Source organism: Chionomys nivalis, chromosome 5 (genome assembly GCF_950005125.1).
Source record: "Chionomys nivalis chromosome 5, mChiNiv1.1, whole genome shotgun sequence".
Taxonomy (NCBI): domain Eukaryota; kingdom Metazoa; phylum Chordata; class Mammalia; order Rodentia; family Cricetidae; genus Chionomys; species Chionomys nivalis.
In genome coordinates, this window is record NC_080090.1 from 42,537,961 (window position 1) to 42,554,537 (window position 16,577).

Consider the following 16,577-nt stretch of genomic DNA (forward strand, 5'->3'; position numbering starts at 1 on the left):
GGGGGACTTGATTGGGAGAGGGAAATGGGAGGTGGTTAGACTGGTTTAAGACAGTGGCAGCCATAGTAGGCTCTCCTAGGGCCCATGACCTCACCCGCCATGGGTGGTTGGCTGGGTTTATAGGACCGGGCATGAATTCCCTGCTATTGAGCAGGCCTTAAGTCTAATTAAATGGCTGTTTGCTACTTGTAAGAAGTAAGTGCCACTATTGTACCCTTGGGGGCATTGTGCCAATGCCACTCGTTGTAGTTCATAAACTTTACAGCTGGGTAGAACACTAGGTCATTTTTTAATGCACAGTAGGTTCACAGAACCTTCTCAATTCACATAGCATCTTATGGCCTTTTTAACATACTTTCCCACTTCCTGTTGTTATTATATTTGTATTTACTTTGTGTGCACGGATGTGTGGATATGTATACATAGACATGCCCTAGTGCATATTTGAAAGTCGGAGGACAACTTGCAGGATGGGTTCTCTCCATCGTACACTTCCCGGGGATCAAATTCATGGCATCAGGCATCTTTACCTACTGAGCCACCTTACTGACTCTCAGACTTTCTCTTTATATAAAATTTAATACTTACAAATGAACATACTTGACACTACATGATTAGATTATCAAACATTGCTCCCAAGATCACCACACGTGGTGTAGTAGGGTGTGGTTGTTTGAATGAGAACACCCTCCCGCCATGGGCTCATGTATTTGAACACGTGGTACTTACTTGGTGGAACTGTTTGGGAAGGATAAGGAAGCATGGACTTGTGGGGGAGACCTGTTACTGTAGTGAGGCTTTGAGGTTCAAAAGTTAACTCTCTCTGCCTCTCACTGGGCACGAATGTGAGTGAACGCTCCGCTAACTCTCCTGTTCCATGGCAGCTGCCATGCTCCCAGCCATGATGGTCATGTTATTTTAATCCCAGCAATAGAAAGGTAACTAAGACATAGGAGAACATCAAGAAACCATGCCTTTGAACTCGTTCCATGCTCAGTTTCTTGTTTTACACCATAGCTGTGTCAGCAATATATTCTCTTTCCTGCTGAATTCTCCGGTGACTTTTTGAACTTGAGAATCTGCTCCTGCTGATATGCAGAGTCTCACAGCCACATGGCTTCCCTCTAGGTAAGTTTGTTTGCTTCCAGTTAGAGTATAGATACACCACCATGGCTGTCACAGCGACCCTCTGATGTGCATACACCACTGCGTCTGTGGGTTTGCGTGTAGGTGTTCTGCTCTATGGCAGGGGTGTATTCAGTTGAGCCAAAATCTGCATTCTTAATTAACATGTGTTTTTATTTTTAATTGAAGTGGCCATTGGATATATAACAAGGCACAGCGCGGCACCAATATAGTTGTGTGTAGGGATCAAAGCGGTAGCTGGTGTATCCTTTACCTCAGACATCAGCCATCTGTTTGTGTTTGGAACATTAGAAGAAAAGTTTGCTACTAGATATTTTGAAATATTTAATGAATTCTTGTCAACTATACTGTAGTTGCCCTCATGTGACACAGGACATTAAAACTGATTCCTGTTATTTAGTTGCACCCATGAAAGATGTTATCTAGAAAAGCTTTCTCCTGAGTTCTTACCATCTCAAATGAACGATTCTGCTGAGAGGCAAGGAGAGTTTAAGCGAAGGTTTTCTGAGCAAAGCATAGCAAAGCAGTAGTGTGCTCAAGGGAGTAACTGGAGTGGGCTGACCAAAGGAGGAACATCATTCCATGTTGTGCATTTTAGGGACGTTTGCGACCTTTAAATGGGGTTTGTTAATGGGCTACAGTGACTTTCTTCTTTACCAAATCGTGATGCGTGCGTGGCTTCTCTCTTTTAGGGTCTTTCTGCTGATAATCCACGGGTGGAGGGAAGGAGGAAGAGGGTCTAAAACACAATGCAAATGATAATGGAGCCACAGTCTTCTGAGGGCACCCCCGTTAGCATGCATGTGTGGCAACTAGCAGTGTGCCCTGCTGCCTTAGTTCCTGGTACAGCAGGAAGACCCTACATGCAGTATCAACGATATCTAAGCACAAAAGGCTGGCACAGCTGCCAAGATACAGCTGCACTTTCCTTGCCTCCCTTACTAGCTCTTTGCCCAACCAGGAAACACAGTTCTGGTGATAGAATGCAATTTGCTAGGCTCCCTCACATCCAACTCCTTATCTACCTGGCTCATACCCACTAACCAGTCTGTCTTCATACCCAGCTCTCAGAGCCGCTGTTCTCTACTGCTAAGATCCCAGTGTTGGAGCTAGCACATACAGGGAGAAATCTCAGCTTTTGCCATTCAGCACCTGCCTTTGCTGAGCTCAGCACCTTCCTGTCCACCCATGGCACTGCAAAGTACAGAATTTCCCTCCTTCCTTTATAAAGATCGGTGTGTTCTCCAGTGTATTTGAACATACTTATCTGCAGTGTGTAGAAATCAGATTTTCCCAAGTCCTTATCTCTGCCAAGTTTTGTTTGTTTAGCATTTACTTTTGCCAATCGGATTGTTATTTTTCCCAATTTTGACAAAACTAAGTGTTTTAATTTTCATTTCTGTCTCTTAGAAATGTCTATTTGTGTCTTTCTAGTGGATTATTAGTCTTTTTCCTATTAATTCATAAGACTTTCTGTTTGGGCCCTAAGATTTGGTCAGTTTTACATGATCTAGATATTATTTCTTAGTTTATAAACATGAACTGCCATTCAGACTCTAAAGATTTTATTTTTGCATGGAAGAAAAGGAAGAGGGTTGGGGAAGGAGGAAGGGAAGGGAGAAAGAAAGGAAGAAAGAGGGAAGGAGGAGGGGGAGGAAAAGAGAGTGGAGGAAGTCTCTTTTTCCGTAACCTCGGAGTGACGTTTTCTTGCTAGTGAGGTGAATTACTCTAAAAATTTGTCACTGTGTAGTCTCATCTTGGTTCTGATCAATATTTTTACAGTGACTTCGGAGTAAAATCATTCCTAAGCATTCATATAGTTATTTTTATTATAAATAATAGCCTGATAACACAGAGAGAATCCCGGATAACCTCTTGAGTTATTTGGGGTTTCCCCTACTCCTCCTGGGCAGGGAAAAGAGTGGCTCTGAGATCAGGCCCAGGGCACCAGAAGCACGGAGCATGGTACCACTGAGTATACCCAGCTCCTGGAAAGCTGCCTTCTTCTGCAGCACTGATGCTCTCTGACGAGTAACGCTGTTCATTTTTACCCAGGCTTTATTCTCCTTAGTGAATGTGATAGAGATGCAGATTTCTGTTGGCCACACCTCGTCACATGACCTGCTCAGCTGTTAGCCTGTCATTGTCCAACAGATGTGTACTTAGAAGGAAGTCTATTCCCCAAGGAATTTTTATTCTAGGTAGGAACCAGACAATGTTATCAAATACAGTCATGAAATAAAATGTCACTTCTTACCATCTAGGAGATGGGGGCAGGAGGAAGAGGTGGCAAGTCTCAGGGTGGGTCTCCTGAATGTGGCTGTTTCTGGCGTTGTGATGCCTGTTTTCAGTTCTTCATGCTTAGGGAAGGGTTACCAGCTGCTCTGCATTAGCCTCTCACTTGGAAATTTGTGTCGTGGGCTCCCAGGGCTACGTCACCCTTCTCAAGACTTCACAGATAATTTCATATTTATACAAGGCTGGTGTCCTTGGAAACTTGCTCCGTGGTGTTTGGGTTACGGGCCGTACGGGCAGAACCTTCAACTCTGTTGCATTAAGTAACACCAGAATGTTCCATTTCTAGAACAATGATTTTGACCTGAGCAATATGTGAGATAAAGTTAACCTCTTAACTTTTCAATATTTTATGGAATTACTCAATTTATTGTTGCATAAATATATATTTTCTAATTCCAAACTTTATGTAGTTTGTAAGCACATTTCATTTGTGTGTCTTATTTCAGCGCTGGACCCAAAGGAGACAACATCTATGAATGGAGGTCAACTATATTGGGGCCCCCAGGATCTGTGTATGAAGGAGGGGTGTTCTTTCTTGACATCACCTTTTCACCAGACTATCCGTTTAAACCCCCCAAGGTCAGTATGATACATTTATCTGTTTTTAGCAATGTGTATTGTGTGTGTACATACTGAACGATGCATAGGGATGTGTATCTGCTCTGTTGGTGTAGGCAGCTTCCCAGGGCCCGCCATGCTTCGAAGGAGACAAAATGGGAGACATTATACATTGTTCCTCCACCTCGGCTTTCACCTGCTCCATTGCTCCTCCTCGTTATCTCTTCTCTGTAGTACAGAAAGTGCCATGTCTTATGGGTCAAATGGGAAGGCGGGGCTGGACCACAGGCAGAGGAGGTTGCCCACATCTGCGGGACTCTGCTGCCTGAACGGCTCGGCTGCTCACACGAAGCCCAGAGAAACTGCAGCAATATCAACAAGATTCATATGGAAATATTTTGAGGACTGGGAGGATAACTTGTTGATGAAATCCTGGGTTCAAATGCTAATTCTAAATATGTTTATACATATATATGTATTTTTAATAGCCCATTAATGAAATTAACTTTTTTCATGCCTGACACAGTAAGAGTACAATACAGCCAGAGCACTGCACTGTGTTTTTTAAGATGAGGTGGCATACTTTAAAGTACCTTGTCGTTCATCTCTGCTCCTGCCGTTAGCACTTATTCTCCATTCTGGCAGAGGAGAGACCCTGAGGTCACTGACTGTGTCTTTCAGTCACTTGGAAAAGTCCCATCTGCCTCTGAGTTGTCGTCTGCATGGAAAGGAGCAGGCATCTGCTCTGTGTTGACCTTCACCCCGTTGTCCATGGCCTTCCCCGCACTTTGTTCTTGGCTTTCTTCCTTCCAGTCCACTGATGCCCAGAGAGCACTTGATGCCAAAAAAAAAAAAAAAAAAAAAAAAAGTAGCGACTCCAGCAGCTTGTCAGCAAAGTGTGGGGGACAAGGCAGGGTGTCAGGATTTGAGCTGAGAAGTCAACCCCAAACCTTATACCAGTGTGCTTATACAAGCCTACAGGACTGCTGGTGCCGAGGCCACCTAGACCCCGTTTGCTGGGTTTCCATGACAAAGCCGTAGTGAATCTCATGCTTCCTTTCCCCCTCTGCTGGACAGCAACCATTTGTCCTTCCATTCTACTTCGGAATGGCTTGTAAGTCACCTGGAGTACCTGCTGTCCTTGTCGGTGCATGAGGGCCTTCCTCGGGCAGCCCCTCCAGCTAAGGTACAGAGTAAAGAAGAGGAAATGTATTCAGGGGCCTGGGCTGCTCGCAAGTCTGGTGTGACCTGTTCATCCACCTGTGTGACAATGGCTTTAGATCAGGCAATGCTAAAAGTAAGAGGTATTAAATTGGGTAAAAGAATTTAGTGTTTGAAAAGCCTTGACGCAATGGGAGAATAAGCCAAAATCGCAGAGATGGAGGGGACCAAAGAGATGGCTCAGAGGCTAAGAGTAGTGCCTGCTGCCCTTCCAAAAGACCCAGCTTTGATTCCCAGAACCACATAGTGCTAAGCTGTCTAAAACTCCAGTTCCAGGAGGTCCAGCATGCTCTTCTGGCCTCCATGGCTCTGCCTGCATGTGGTGCACAGACATGTATCCAGCCAAAATGCCCATACACATAAAATAAAAATGAATATATAGAGGTGGCATTTGCCATGTCTAAGTATAAGAAGCATAAAAAAAGTCATGATAATCAAGATGGAAAGGCGAGACCTCCTTTATAGTCATATAAATAGGATTTATGGGCTGGGAGGCTGGGGCTCTTGTTCCTTTAAGGAGATGGTTTTAGGAGTGTTGTTTCTAAGCTAATCACCTCAGGAACTTCCATCAACGTTTGGAATAGGAGGGAGTTGTGAGCATCTTTGGTCAGCTGACTTTGTTCTCTGGTAGGGCCCTCAGTGGGGTTCTCTCTGTTAGAATAGGAACTCAGGTGAGGCTTGGCAAGGCTTTCCAGCAGCATTGCATCAGCAGTCTTCAGACCATATACTCTGCAGCAAACAATCCAGAGCCACCCTGGAGGGCTTACCATGAGATCAGGGCTCAGAGGAATGCACTATGGATAGATGTGCCAGGACCTCGGTGGGGGCCAGCTCACACTTCATCCTGGATGACTGAACAGGACAGAAGGAGAAACATGAAGCTGTTGGCTACAGGGATGTAGATGTCTGTTCTTCATGAGAAAACCTGACTCACTTTGAAACTGCCCACTTTTGACTGGCTCCGCTTCCAAGACACTGGTTTCCCTTCGTCCAAAGTGTCCAAAGAAAGCTGCATTACACGGAATCCTTCCACTGGCAGAACTGAGCTGGACAGTCTGTACGGGAAAATTTGACTTTGGCAGCTGGAATCACAATTTAACCATTCATTTCCCAGAATCATATAGGAAATTTGAAAAAGCAAAGTGTCGCCTTCTAAGTTCCAGTTTCAGAGCTGGGTGTTGAAGGTTGGGTCCTTAAAGGAGACAGCAGTTAGCCCAAACCAGGCTTTTGTTCACCTTTAAAGTGCTTGTCCAGGCCTCTCCAGCCCCTCTTCCCCCTGCCATCCACCTTCAGGGTTACCTGTATCCTTTGCCCACCTCACTCACCTGGAGCTTCTCTTTCGCTTAGTGCAGCATGTCCTTGTACTGTGAAAACTGAAGTATCTGTTTAGATGCCCATGCCAAGAATATCAGTCAAGGCATGACATGTTGTTACTGTTGTTGTAGCTGCAAGCTCTGTTTCAGCCCTTCCGTGAGAAAGGTAACTTGGAGGGTCTGGGAGGGAGCGAGAGCATCGTGTCCTGCTTTGTGAGCATAGGGAGGGCCGCATCAACTTGAAGACACCACATTTCAGTGCCTAGTTTTTCAATATCAGATTATTTACTCAACAATATTTTTCTGTGATGGTGCCTGTTGAATGGGCTTCTGTCTAGGAATAGCACGTTAATACCAAAAACGGGAGTGTAATAAACTGTTGGTATATCTAAATGGTTTTTAGCGCCATTTGTATTTTGTAGTACAAAGAAATAGTTTAGTGCTAGGATTCAGATATCTGTTTATTGATGAAAGAGAAGTAGCTTTGTATTTTGCTGGGGATTATATTTTCTTATTTATATTATAAATATTTCTATTCTCAAAATTTGCGCTTATAAAATTTTAATTTTGCATTCTGCTATAGAAAAGAAAGCAGTTGTAACAAGAAGAAAGAAGAAAGTGTACCTATAATTCAATCACCAAAGTAGACTATTCACACAGTTTCCGTCTGTCCCCTTGGAGGTTTTGTTCTTTTTTTTTTTTTTTTGTATATGTGCATGTTGATATGTATCATGCTGACACACATGCACACACTGTTATCAGAACAGTTCCTCGCTCTCCATGGCTTCGTGATTATTGTGTTTTCTCCTAGTGCTACATATGTCCAGTGAGCATGTCACTGTATTACAGCTACAGAACCTACATAGCACTCCATTGTGTAACTGTACCAAAGCAGATTGGTCTCCTGTGGTTGAACACTTAGGGTGCTGTCAGTACTTGTATTATAGTTGCTGATGTGGTGGCATCCTGAAAATTAGCATTCTTTGTGTTCTTGTACATTTATTCCCTGAGGCTAAATTTGTTGATATGAAATTTCTGGGTGGGTAGATAAACTTGCACAGTTACAGAGTATTTTTTAATAAAGGTTGACAAATTTACCCTCCAGAAAAGCTACAAGTTCACATCATGGCCATCGCCATGTGACGATGGGACAGAATTTCCCTATTCTGCCCTCAGGGTTTTTTTTAAATCTCTAACAGTCTGAGGTATGAAAATGACACCCCCAGTTGTTCTAACCTGTGCTTACTTGACACCAGTAAGGAGTGGGATGGTTTGCATTTTTCTGTGTCCTCTTCCCCACTTGTCCATTTGGTGACAGAATGTCAAAGTACTTTTCTTGAAGGTGCCACTCCACATAAAACCACCAGGAGATGTAGTAACAGACTGTGTTAAATTCTTGTACCTGTACTCTTTGTTTAAAAGGAAACAAAACCAGAAAACACTTTGAAAGTATCAGACATTCTATCTGATGCCTTGTGTTCCAGAGACTTTAATAACACACATCTTAATTAAAGGGTGAGGCTAAATAACTGGTCAGCTGTTTCTCTGTAGAATAGAAACACATAGCTTCCTCTGCTTTCCCGGGGAGCTGCGAATTTTATACAATAGGAGTGAGCTTTCGGGTCCTTGGCAATTAAATCTGTTTGTTATTTATGCTTGTTCAGGCAGCCTGTCCACACAGCAGGCATGCTGTGTCAGTATTCACACCCATTACTAGTAACTGTCTTTATAGGCAACAGTATATATTAGTGGACGTTCTCCAAAAAGCAATAGTACAGTGTATTCCTAAGGTATTTTTTAAACAATATTAAAATTACATATATACATAGTATTTGTATATACAAAATTAAGAAAAGTACCAAGGTATCAGTGAATGACCCAATAGGTAAAGGCGCTTGCCACCAAGTGTGGCAGCCTGAATGTGATCCCTGGGACCCACACAGTAGGAGAAAAACAATGCATGCAAGTTATTTTTTTGTCTCCACTTATGCCTTGGTACAGACATGCACACATGCATGCATGTGTGTGCACGCACACACATACACAGACACACTAAATAAATAAATGTTAGGGTGTGATTACATTTTTTAAAGAATAATATTAAAAAACTTTTTAAATGTAGTTTTTTTTTTATTAAAGTTACCAAGTGCATCTTAAACTACATCTGAGTTAATCTGGAGTGTGTCTTATTTGGAGAGGCAGGACAGTGGTTTCCTTTTTCAGATCTAAACAAGTTGTTTAATAATAGAAAGATGTTAACTATGCTAGAACAACAAAAGAGACTGCTGAAATCACTGGGGAATACATATATGTATTTATGATTCTTGTTAGGTTTTTGCTTTAAAGGGCTGGGTGAAGAAGTCTCCCTGGGAAAAAGGAAGGTGATCAGTTAGTAAGAAATAGTGATACCCAGCATTTGGAACCCCAGAGGACTCTAATTAAAGCTCAGAAAAGAGCTGTGTAACCACCTCCTGCCTAGGCGATTGTGTTTTACCTGTCGTTACTGCCATTGCCATTAGTGCACACACACAAAAGGGTGTATATGCCTCCTGTAATTTTCACAGAGAACTGGTGTAAAGCCAGCTGCCAACTCCTAAACACCAGCCTTGCATAGAGAACAGATGGTTGTCATAAAGTCACATGAGTTTATAAATTTTTTTTGAAGTTTGGCCAGGACCCAGTCATTTCTATGTATTGAATTGACTGCTTGTAATCTCTCCTTGAATGTAGACAGTCATCTCAAACTATTGACCATAAGCCCTCACTGCATCCCAGCAGACCACATCATCTGCTTCCCCTCTCTCACTGCATCCCAGCAGACCACATCACCCATCTCCCCTCTCTCACTGCATCCCAGCAGACCACATCATCTGCTTCCCCTCTCTCACTGCATCCCAGCAGACCACATCACCCATCTCCCCTCTCTCACTGCATCCCAGCAGACCACATCACCTGCCTCCCCTCTCTCACTGCATCCCAGCAGACCACATCACCTGCCTCCCCTCTCTCACTGCATCCCAGCAGACCACATCACCCGTCTTCCCTTCTTTTCAATGGCCTCACCTCTTTCCTATTGGCTCAGACTGAAACCTTGCAGCCATCCTGGATCCTCTCACGCACACCATCCCAGGCCAGTCCTGACTCAGTCCTCATCTTCTCCCCTTCTTGTCTGGTCTCTGCCTCTGCAAAGCCTGACCATACCCAGCTCCAAGTAATGGTGGAAGTCTCTGTGTAGCTGTTCTCTGCTTCAAACCCTCCAGGGGCTTCCAGCTCATTGAACGAACACCAGAATCTCGATGCAGAGTCCCCGCCCTCGCCCCCAGTCAGGCGCCCACACCTGCTGCTTCCACGGACCCTTGCGTTTGTTCTTCCTTCTTCCTGCTTTTGAATTTTCCCAGAAATGTATCTGTCTCACGCCACTCCCCCTCGACTTCTATTCAAATGCCACCTCAAAGAGGCTTTCCTATGTGATAAATTCCAATGTCCCTCAGTTCCCTGAAACCTTCTTACCGTGACCTTCGGATGTGACTTTTGACTTTAGCGTTTCTTGCTCATGCATTATGTATGTCTTTGTCTGTTGTTTCCCTTCCTGCAGTTCTCACCAAAACTCCATAAAGACAGGATTTCTGTCTGGGAAATCATACAAGTCCTCTGGAAAGAAAATGTGGATTATTTCCCACTTTGTAGATAAGAAAACCAAGGCCTTTGAAAGTTAAGTAGCCACAGGAAATGGTAGCTCAGCTGGAACCCAGCACAATTCCAAACTGAGTTTTTCTTACATCCTTGGAGACGGACTGTTTCTTTTTTTATTTTTGTTTTATTTTTGTTTTTTCAAGTCAAGGTTTCTCTATATAGCATCTCTGGCTACTCACTTTGTGGACCAGGCTGGCTTCGAACTCACAGAGATCTGCCCGCCTCTACAGTATTAAAGGTGCATGACACCTGATGGAGATGGGTCTTGTATTAATCTGTTGCTTTCATTGGTTAATTAATAAAGAAACTGCCTAGGTCCATTTATAGGCCAGCCCTTAGGTGGGTGGAGTAAACAGACAGAATTCTGGGAGAAAGAAGCCGAGTCAGGAGTCGCCATGATTCTCCCACTCCAGACAGACGCAGGTTAAGATCTTTCCTGGTAAGCCAGCTCGTGGTACTACACAGAATATTAGAAATGGGTTAGATCAATATGTAAGAGCTAGCCAATAAGAGGCTGGAGCTAATGGGCCAGGCAGTGATTAAAAGAATACAGTTTCCGTGTAATTATTTTGGGTAAAGCTAGCCGGGTGGCGGTGGGAAGCAGTCCTGCCACTCATATTACAACAGCCGCCGCTGCGTGACTTGAGGACCGCTTCTTAAATTCCATGTTCTGGGTCAGCTAATTACATCACACTATTCAGAGATGGCAAGTCAAGAGCTGATGCAGGGAAGAAAGACTATTTAAAAGAGAGTTTGGGTGCCTGTTCTGGAATTTTCCAAGAGCTTTTCTTTCCAGAAGCGTGGGAAGAAGGATGTTGGAGAGAAGCCTCGGTGGTCAAGAGGACCTACTGCCCTTGCAGCAGTTCCCAGCACACACTTCCAACAGCTCACAGCTGCCTGAAACTCAGGCTCCGAGAGAGTTAGCATCCTCTCTGGCCTTTGCCTGGCACACATACATAAAATTAAATCAAAAAGCTTTTTCTGAAAAAGGCATGGGAGCCAGGCATGTTGGTGCACACCTTTCCCCAGCACTCGGGAGGCAGAGGCAGGTGGATCTTGTAAACTCGAGGTCAGCCTGGTTTACGTTGTGAGTCCCAAGACAGCCAGGGCTACATAGAGAGAGCTTAGCAAAAAAGAAAAAGATGAGGGACTCTAATTTGCAAAGACTGTGACATAAAATTATGTTGAACGCTTAGGTACTGATTTCTGAAAACCATTTCCTGTTTCACAGGCTGTTTTCATATTTGATTAATGTCCAAACCACCTTGCATTCTCAGTATCACGACTGGTGGGGCGGGGTGGCCACTGCTTACATTTTGTGGTCAGTAGTACTTAGATCTATGCTTCTCTCTAGGATTTGGGGCAGGGTATTGTTTGGTTTTGCTGTAGTTATACCCCACCTAGGCTCCTTTTTTGACAAACCCCAGGAAATGTCATGCTGGCCTTTAATGTGTATAATGTGTATAATGTGATCATCAAAAGTAGAACAAGATAGGTCCATGTATGTGCCTGCCATCTAGTTCTCAGAGGGAAGAGCCAGGAGGACCGTGAGTTTGATGCCAACCTGGACTATCTATAGTGAGAGCCTGTTTCAAATATAATTAATTAATATTTCTGTCTTCATGTTTTTTAAAACTGTGCACATAGTAACTGTATTTGTAATATACCTTCCTACAAAAAAAAAAAAAAAAAAAAAAAAGACCAACACTCCAGGATTGGATGTCAGACATTCAAAGAATACCAGCTTTATAGATATAAACCAAATTAAACATACCTGTAAGCTAACAGGGCATCAGCCACTTGACTGAGAGAAAATTGGATTTGTGTATCTTGGAGGGACCACCTGTGTACTGGCTTTCTATAGTATGTCACAGCCTGTAGTTTGGGAAGTTTAGCCTCCAATAAGATGCTGATTGACAATGTCATCTTTTTAGACCGTGTCTACTCAGCCCCTCTGAGCCCTGTGAGCTGGCATTGACTGTTATTACTGCCGGCATAACTGTGCTAAGGCCCTCCTCCATGATCAATTCTGTGAGCAGGAGACAGAGAGACATTCAGGTATGTGCGGAGTAAGAGGCTTCTCTGCCCTGGGACTAGGAAAAGATGACCAGTTGCCTCTGAGAAAGGTGGCTTTCCAAGAGGAACACTCTCCCCATGCTTGACTAGACTAATTCTTTACATTTATGTCTTCAGTGTCCCACACACAATAGCTAGTAAGTGGCCTGCTCTTCAGTCCCAGGAAACATTCTTTTATGAAAGTCCTTGAGTTACAGACTGATTGGACTGGTCTTATAAAGAGAAACTCTTTCACTTTAACTAGGTTAAAGAAGCTTCAAATCTGGTTTCCTCAGCCTTGTGAGAAAGGCCCCTGGGCCCTGATCAAGACTTTGCTGGGGAAACCTTTCCCTGTAAGCAGCTGCGTTTGCAGTGACTTTGTGGTACTCTGGCCCCAGACTGGCCGGATCCCTTTCTACTGGAGCTGTAGGGCTTACAGGTGATAAGCTGGCCGCGTGCAGATATTATACGGTCTTTGCAAACTCATAGGAAGTAAGGAGAAACAGGGTCAGGGGGAGATGGTGGTGAATGGCATGAATCCAGGACTTTGGATACATTTTTATTATAGTCTCAGTATGTTAACAGAGACCGGCCCAATTTTCTGAGGTTGTTTGTGTTTTAAAATCCCCGTTTTAATGCTAATTTATAAAGACATTCCTGAACCACCTACTGTCAGGCCTTTATTCTTTAAAAAGGAGTGAGGCTGAGGCGCAGCTCAGGAAGGCACTTAGGCTCAAGCGAGTGCCGTGGCCAAGGCCAGAAGTGCAGCAAGGCTAAGCTGCTAGACTCAGAACAAGAGTGGTCCTGTTTGAGTTCTTTCCTTCCTTTATCCCGGAAGTGCACAGCGTGTAGCCATCCAGCCGCTGAGCACACCAAGCCGGGCAAGAGGGGGCCCTTCCAGGGTTAGAGTTCGCATCCAGGATGATAGAATAGGCCTTTCTCAACTTGGGCACAAAAGACATTTGAGCATAACTGTGTGCTGTGGAACGATGTCCCTTGTGATATAGTATATATAATGGCATCCCTGGCTCCTGCCCACAATATGCCAATATTAGTTTCTTTTTGCCTCCTTGGGACAAAGAGAAATATCTCTAGTTGCCAAATGTTTCCTGGACGAGCAGTATCATGCCTGGCTGGCAACCATTGTGTTCTATTGTCAATCCTGTCTATTAGCAACTGACTCAAGACATTTGTAAGGACTCTGGGCTCTGATCTCAGTGATAAAATGGGCGTTGCCTCTGAGGAACTCACTGGCACCTGCTGGGACGTGCTCAGAGTGCCCAGCTGACAGGCCGGAAGTTCAGGTTGGAAACGTGTGCTTGAGAGTCAGTAGATAGGGATTTGGGCGTTCCTAGACCCAGGAATTTGACCGTAGACATGTGCTGATTTGACCCAAGCTCATTTTTTTCATCTGTACATTTCCAGAATGAATTTTCCAAAGGAAAACATCAATTATTGAAAAAACTAATAAAGTAACATTTTCTCCCTTTCATGTTCTCAGTTCTTGGAGATTAGAAAGATATTTCTCATGTGAAGTATTGTTGCTGGCAGCCTTATACAGTATTACGTAAAATATCTTAGTAAAAGAAATAGCTTAATACTAATAAATTTTGAAAACAGCTGGACCAAGCAGATAATTCCTACAGGTTTCCAAATCAGTCTTTAGTAATTTACTTTTAAGTAATGCCCTGCTGTTCAAGTTGGTCTCTGCAGGGGTGGACTGCATGACCTTTCTCAGGCTTTCTGTTTCAAAAACAGACATCACAGGAAACTTAATCTTACATCTAGGAAGCGATTACAGTTATGATCCTATAGCTAGTAAGTCCCAGGCCAGGGACCTCCCACCTCCTGAATCCCCCGGCTTGTCACCCCCTATCCATCTGAGCCAGGAGACCCTCCAGGTCACAGTGCTAGACAGATCATCCCGGCATCCTTTTCGGAGGCAAATGGAACATGCATGTTTGGCTTCTGTTCTGGGTAAGAAGTAAACATTAAATAAGGATTTTTTGTTTTGTTTTGGTATTTACCAAATTATAGACCTGTGTATGTACAATGGTTGCCATGTACCTAACTTACCTTTACTCTGTCCTGTGGTGTGTAAGACAGCAGTGTGTTAAGGAAAAAGTGCAGAGCGCAGTATGTCCATTACAAGGTATTTTCATTTCTATTCGTTTTCTTCCTTTCTTCCTTGAAAATTTCGAACTTTAGCAATTTACTTTGAAAACCAAAATATTACATTTTTAAGATAGTTTTTAAAAAGCAAAGTAAGCACTGGCATCCACACAGCCCAAGGGCCATGTAGTGTTGTTAATGCTCATTGCCCATTCTGTTTTCCATATTTTCTTACTGTGTGTCCAGAAGTCTGTCCCATGCATGTGGATCAGTATCATGCTTGCATAATACTTTGTCGATGTGTGCTTTGTCACCTCAGCAGTCTCCTGTGATGGGCCATTTTTCTGATTTTGCTTTTCACCAAAAGCAATGTTTCACTGAGTATCTCTGTGGGGGGTGGGGGTATAAAAAATATAAACAGGATAAAAATCCTAGAACAGGAATCAGTAGGTTACTCTCTCAGGTATTAAACTGAGCAGTTGCAACATTGCTTATCAAAAACGTGTGAGCCACTCCAACAAGGAGGAAAGAGTATATTATAATTGCATTGTTCTTGCTGAGAAATGCCTTGTCGAAAGCTGTGCTGCCTCAGCACCTCATTACAGCCTCCAAACTTGTAAAACTTAGGCAGCACGACCCTTTCCAACTTAGTAGATTGTTTTTAGTTGTTTGTAGTCTGATTTATGTAGCCCAAACTAGCCTCAGACTCACTGTGTAGCTGAGGATGCCCTTGAACTCCTCCTCATCCTCCAGCCCCTGTCGCTAGAATGCTGGGATCATGGGTGTGTTCTACCACACCCAACTTGAACTTGGTATTTTCATAACAAAAACAGACAGTTCATATGATATGGCATCACAGTCATGTCCACCCAGCAGTCCTGACTGCCTGTACAAAAGAAACATCAGGATAAGAGGTGGGCTAGACAGGAGGACGTTATTCAGCAGGGGTGATTAAGACTGGGTAACGGGGAAAAAATAAATAAATAAATAAATAAATAAATAAATAAATAAATAATAAAAAAAATAAAATAAAAAATAAAAAGACTGGGTAACGGGCTGTGAAAACGATCTCAATGACATCTACTCACGTGTGAGCGTCAGGAGCCTTATCCACAGTCTGTAGGACTGCTGTGTCTTATCCACAGATGATTTCCTGCCCACAGGGCACAGGGCCCTGTGCGGTCTTCCCACCTCACTACGCTGTTCCTGTCTGACATATAGAATCCTGTGCTTTCCTGACACATGTCCCATCCGGATACATTCCTCAGTCCTCATCTTCAGGGTTCTCGCCCATGTCTCCTGACGACTTTACACAAATACACGGTCCACTTCATTTTCTCCCTCCCCTCCTCCAGCTCAGTGAAAGCAAAACCTACCCATCCTGCAGATGGTAGGGTTGATGGAACAGAGGGATATTCCTCCTTCTTCTCATATCGGAACATTTCTGGATCTGTTTTTGCTCTGCTGGCTTTTTTGTATCTCATAGTAATAGGATTCAGTAAGCATGCATTCTGTGACTCCTCTCACCTTGTCTTGTCTCCACTCAGCTCCTTTTCCCACAGAATTAGATACACTTTGAAGACATGAGCTTTCCGTTCTGCAGAGACAGCTGCTATAGTGGCATTCAGAAGACTACACAGAAAGTAATACGCTTCACTTTAAAACCTCAGATGGTAGCACAGTTCATCTTCAAGTGCTTAAAATTGTTGTAGATGCTGGCATCTTATTTGGCTGTCTCAACAAGAAATTAATCAATCTTAAAGAAGTTTGTTTCTTTACTTCCATCTTGTTAGAAATTGGATGTTCTTAGTTTCTTTAAAGTATCTAGGCAATGCAGACCATCTGCGACACAAATGATAAACAAACATTGGCATCTTAGCATTGGTTTAGATAACCCCTCCGTGTGCAGGCAAAACTTTGCAGAACAAGATAAGAATCTAGGAAGGAAGTGTTTCTTCCTGTGGATATTATCCCCTGCAATATAAACATGCTTAATGTTCTGTAGTAGGGTGCTGCGGGCCTCTTCCCACAGCCCGGCTCCCGCATGGTTAGCTTTATACCCAAAATAACGACACAAGCATTGTATTCTTTTAAACACTGCTTGGCCCATTTCTGTTCATGTATGTAGCACCCCAGGTGCGCTTACCGGGAAGATTCTAGCCTACGTCCATCCTGGGTTGG

General features: G+C 43.5%; 1 protein-coding gene across 1 annotated transcript in view; it reads left to right on the forward strand.

Moving 5' to 3' along the window:
• LOC130875021 (ubiquitin-conjugating enzyme E2 E2) overlaps window positions 1-16,577 on the forward strand; it is a 276,620-nt gene that overhangs the window by 207,091 nt on the left and 52,952 nt on the right. The window contains exon 4 of the mRNA XM_057770639.1: window positions 3,891-4,023. Within this exon, the coding sequence (XP_057626622.1) occupies window positions 3,891-4,023 (133 nt within the window). The remainder of the gene's footprint in view (window positions 1-3,890; window positions 4,024-16,577) is intronic.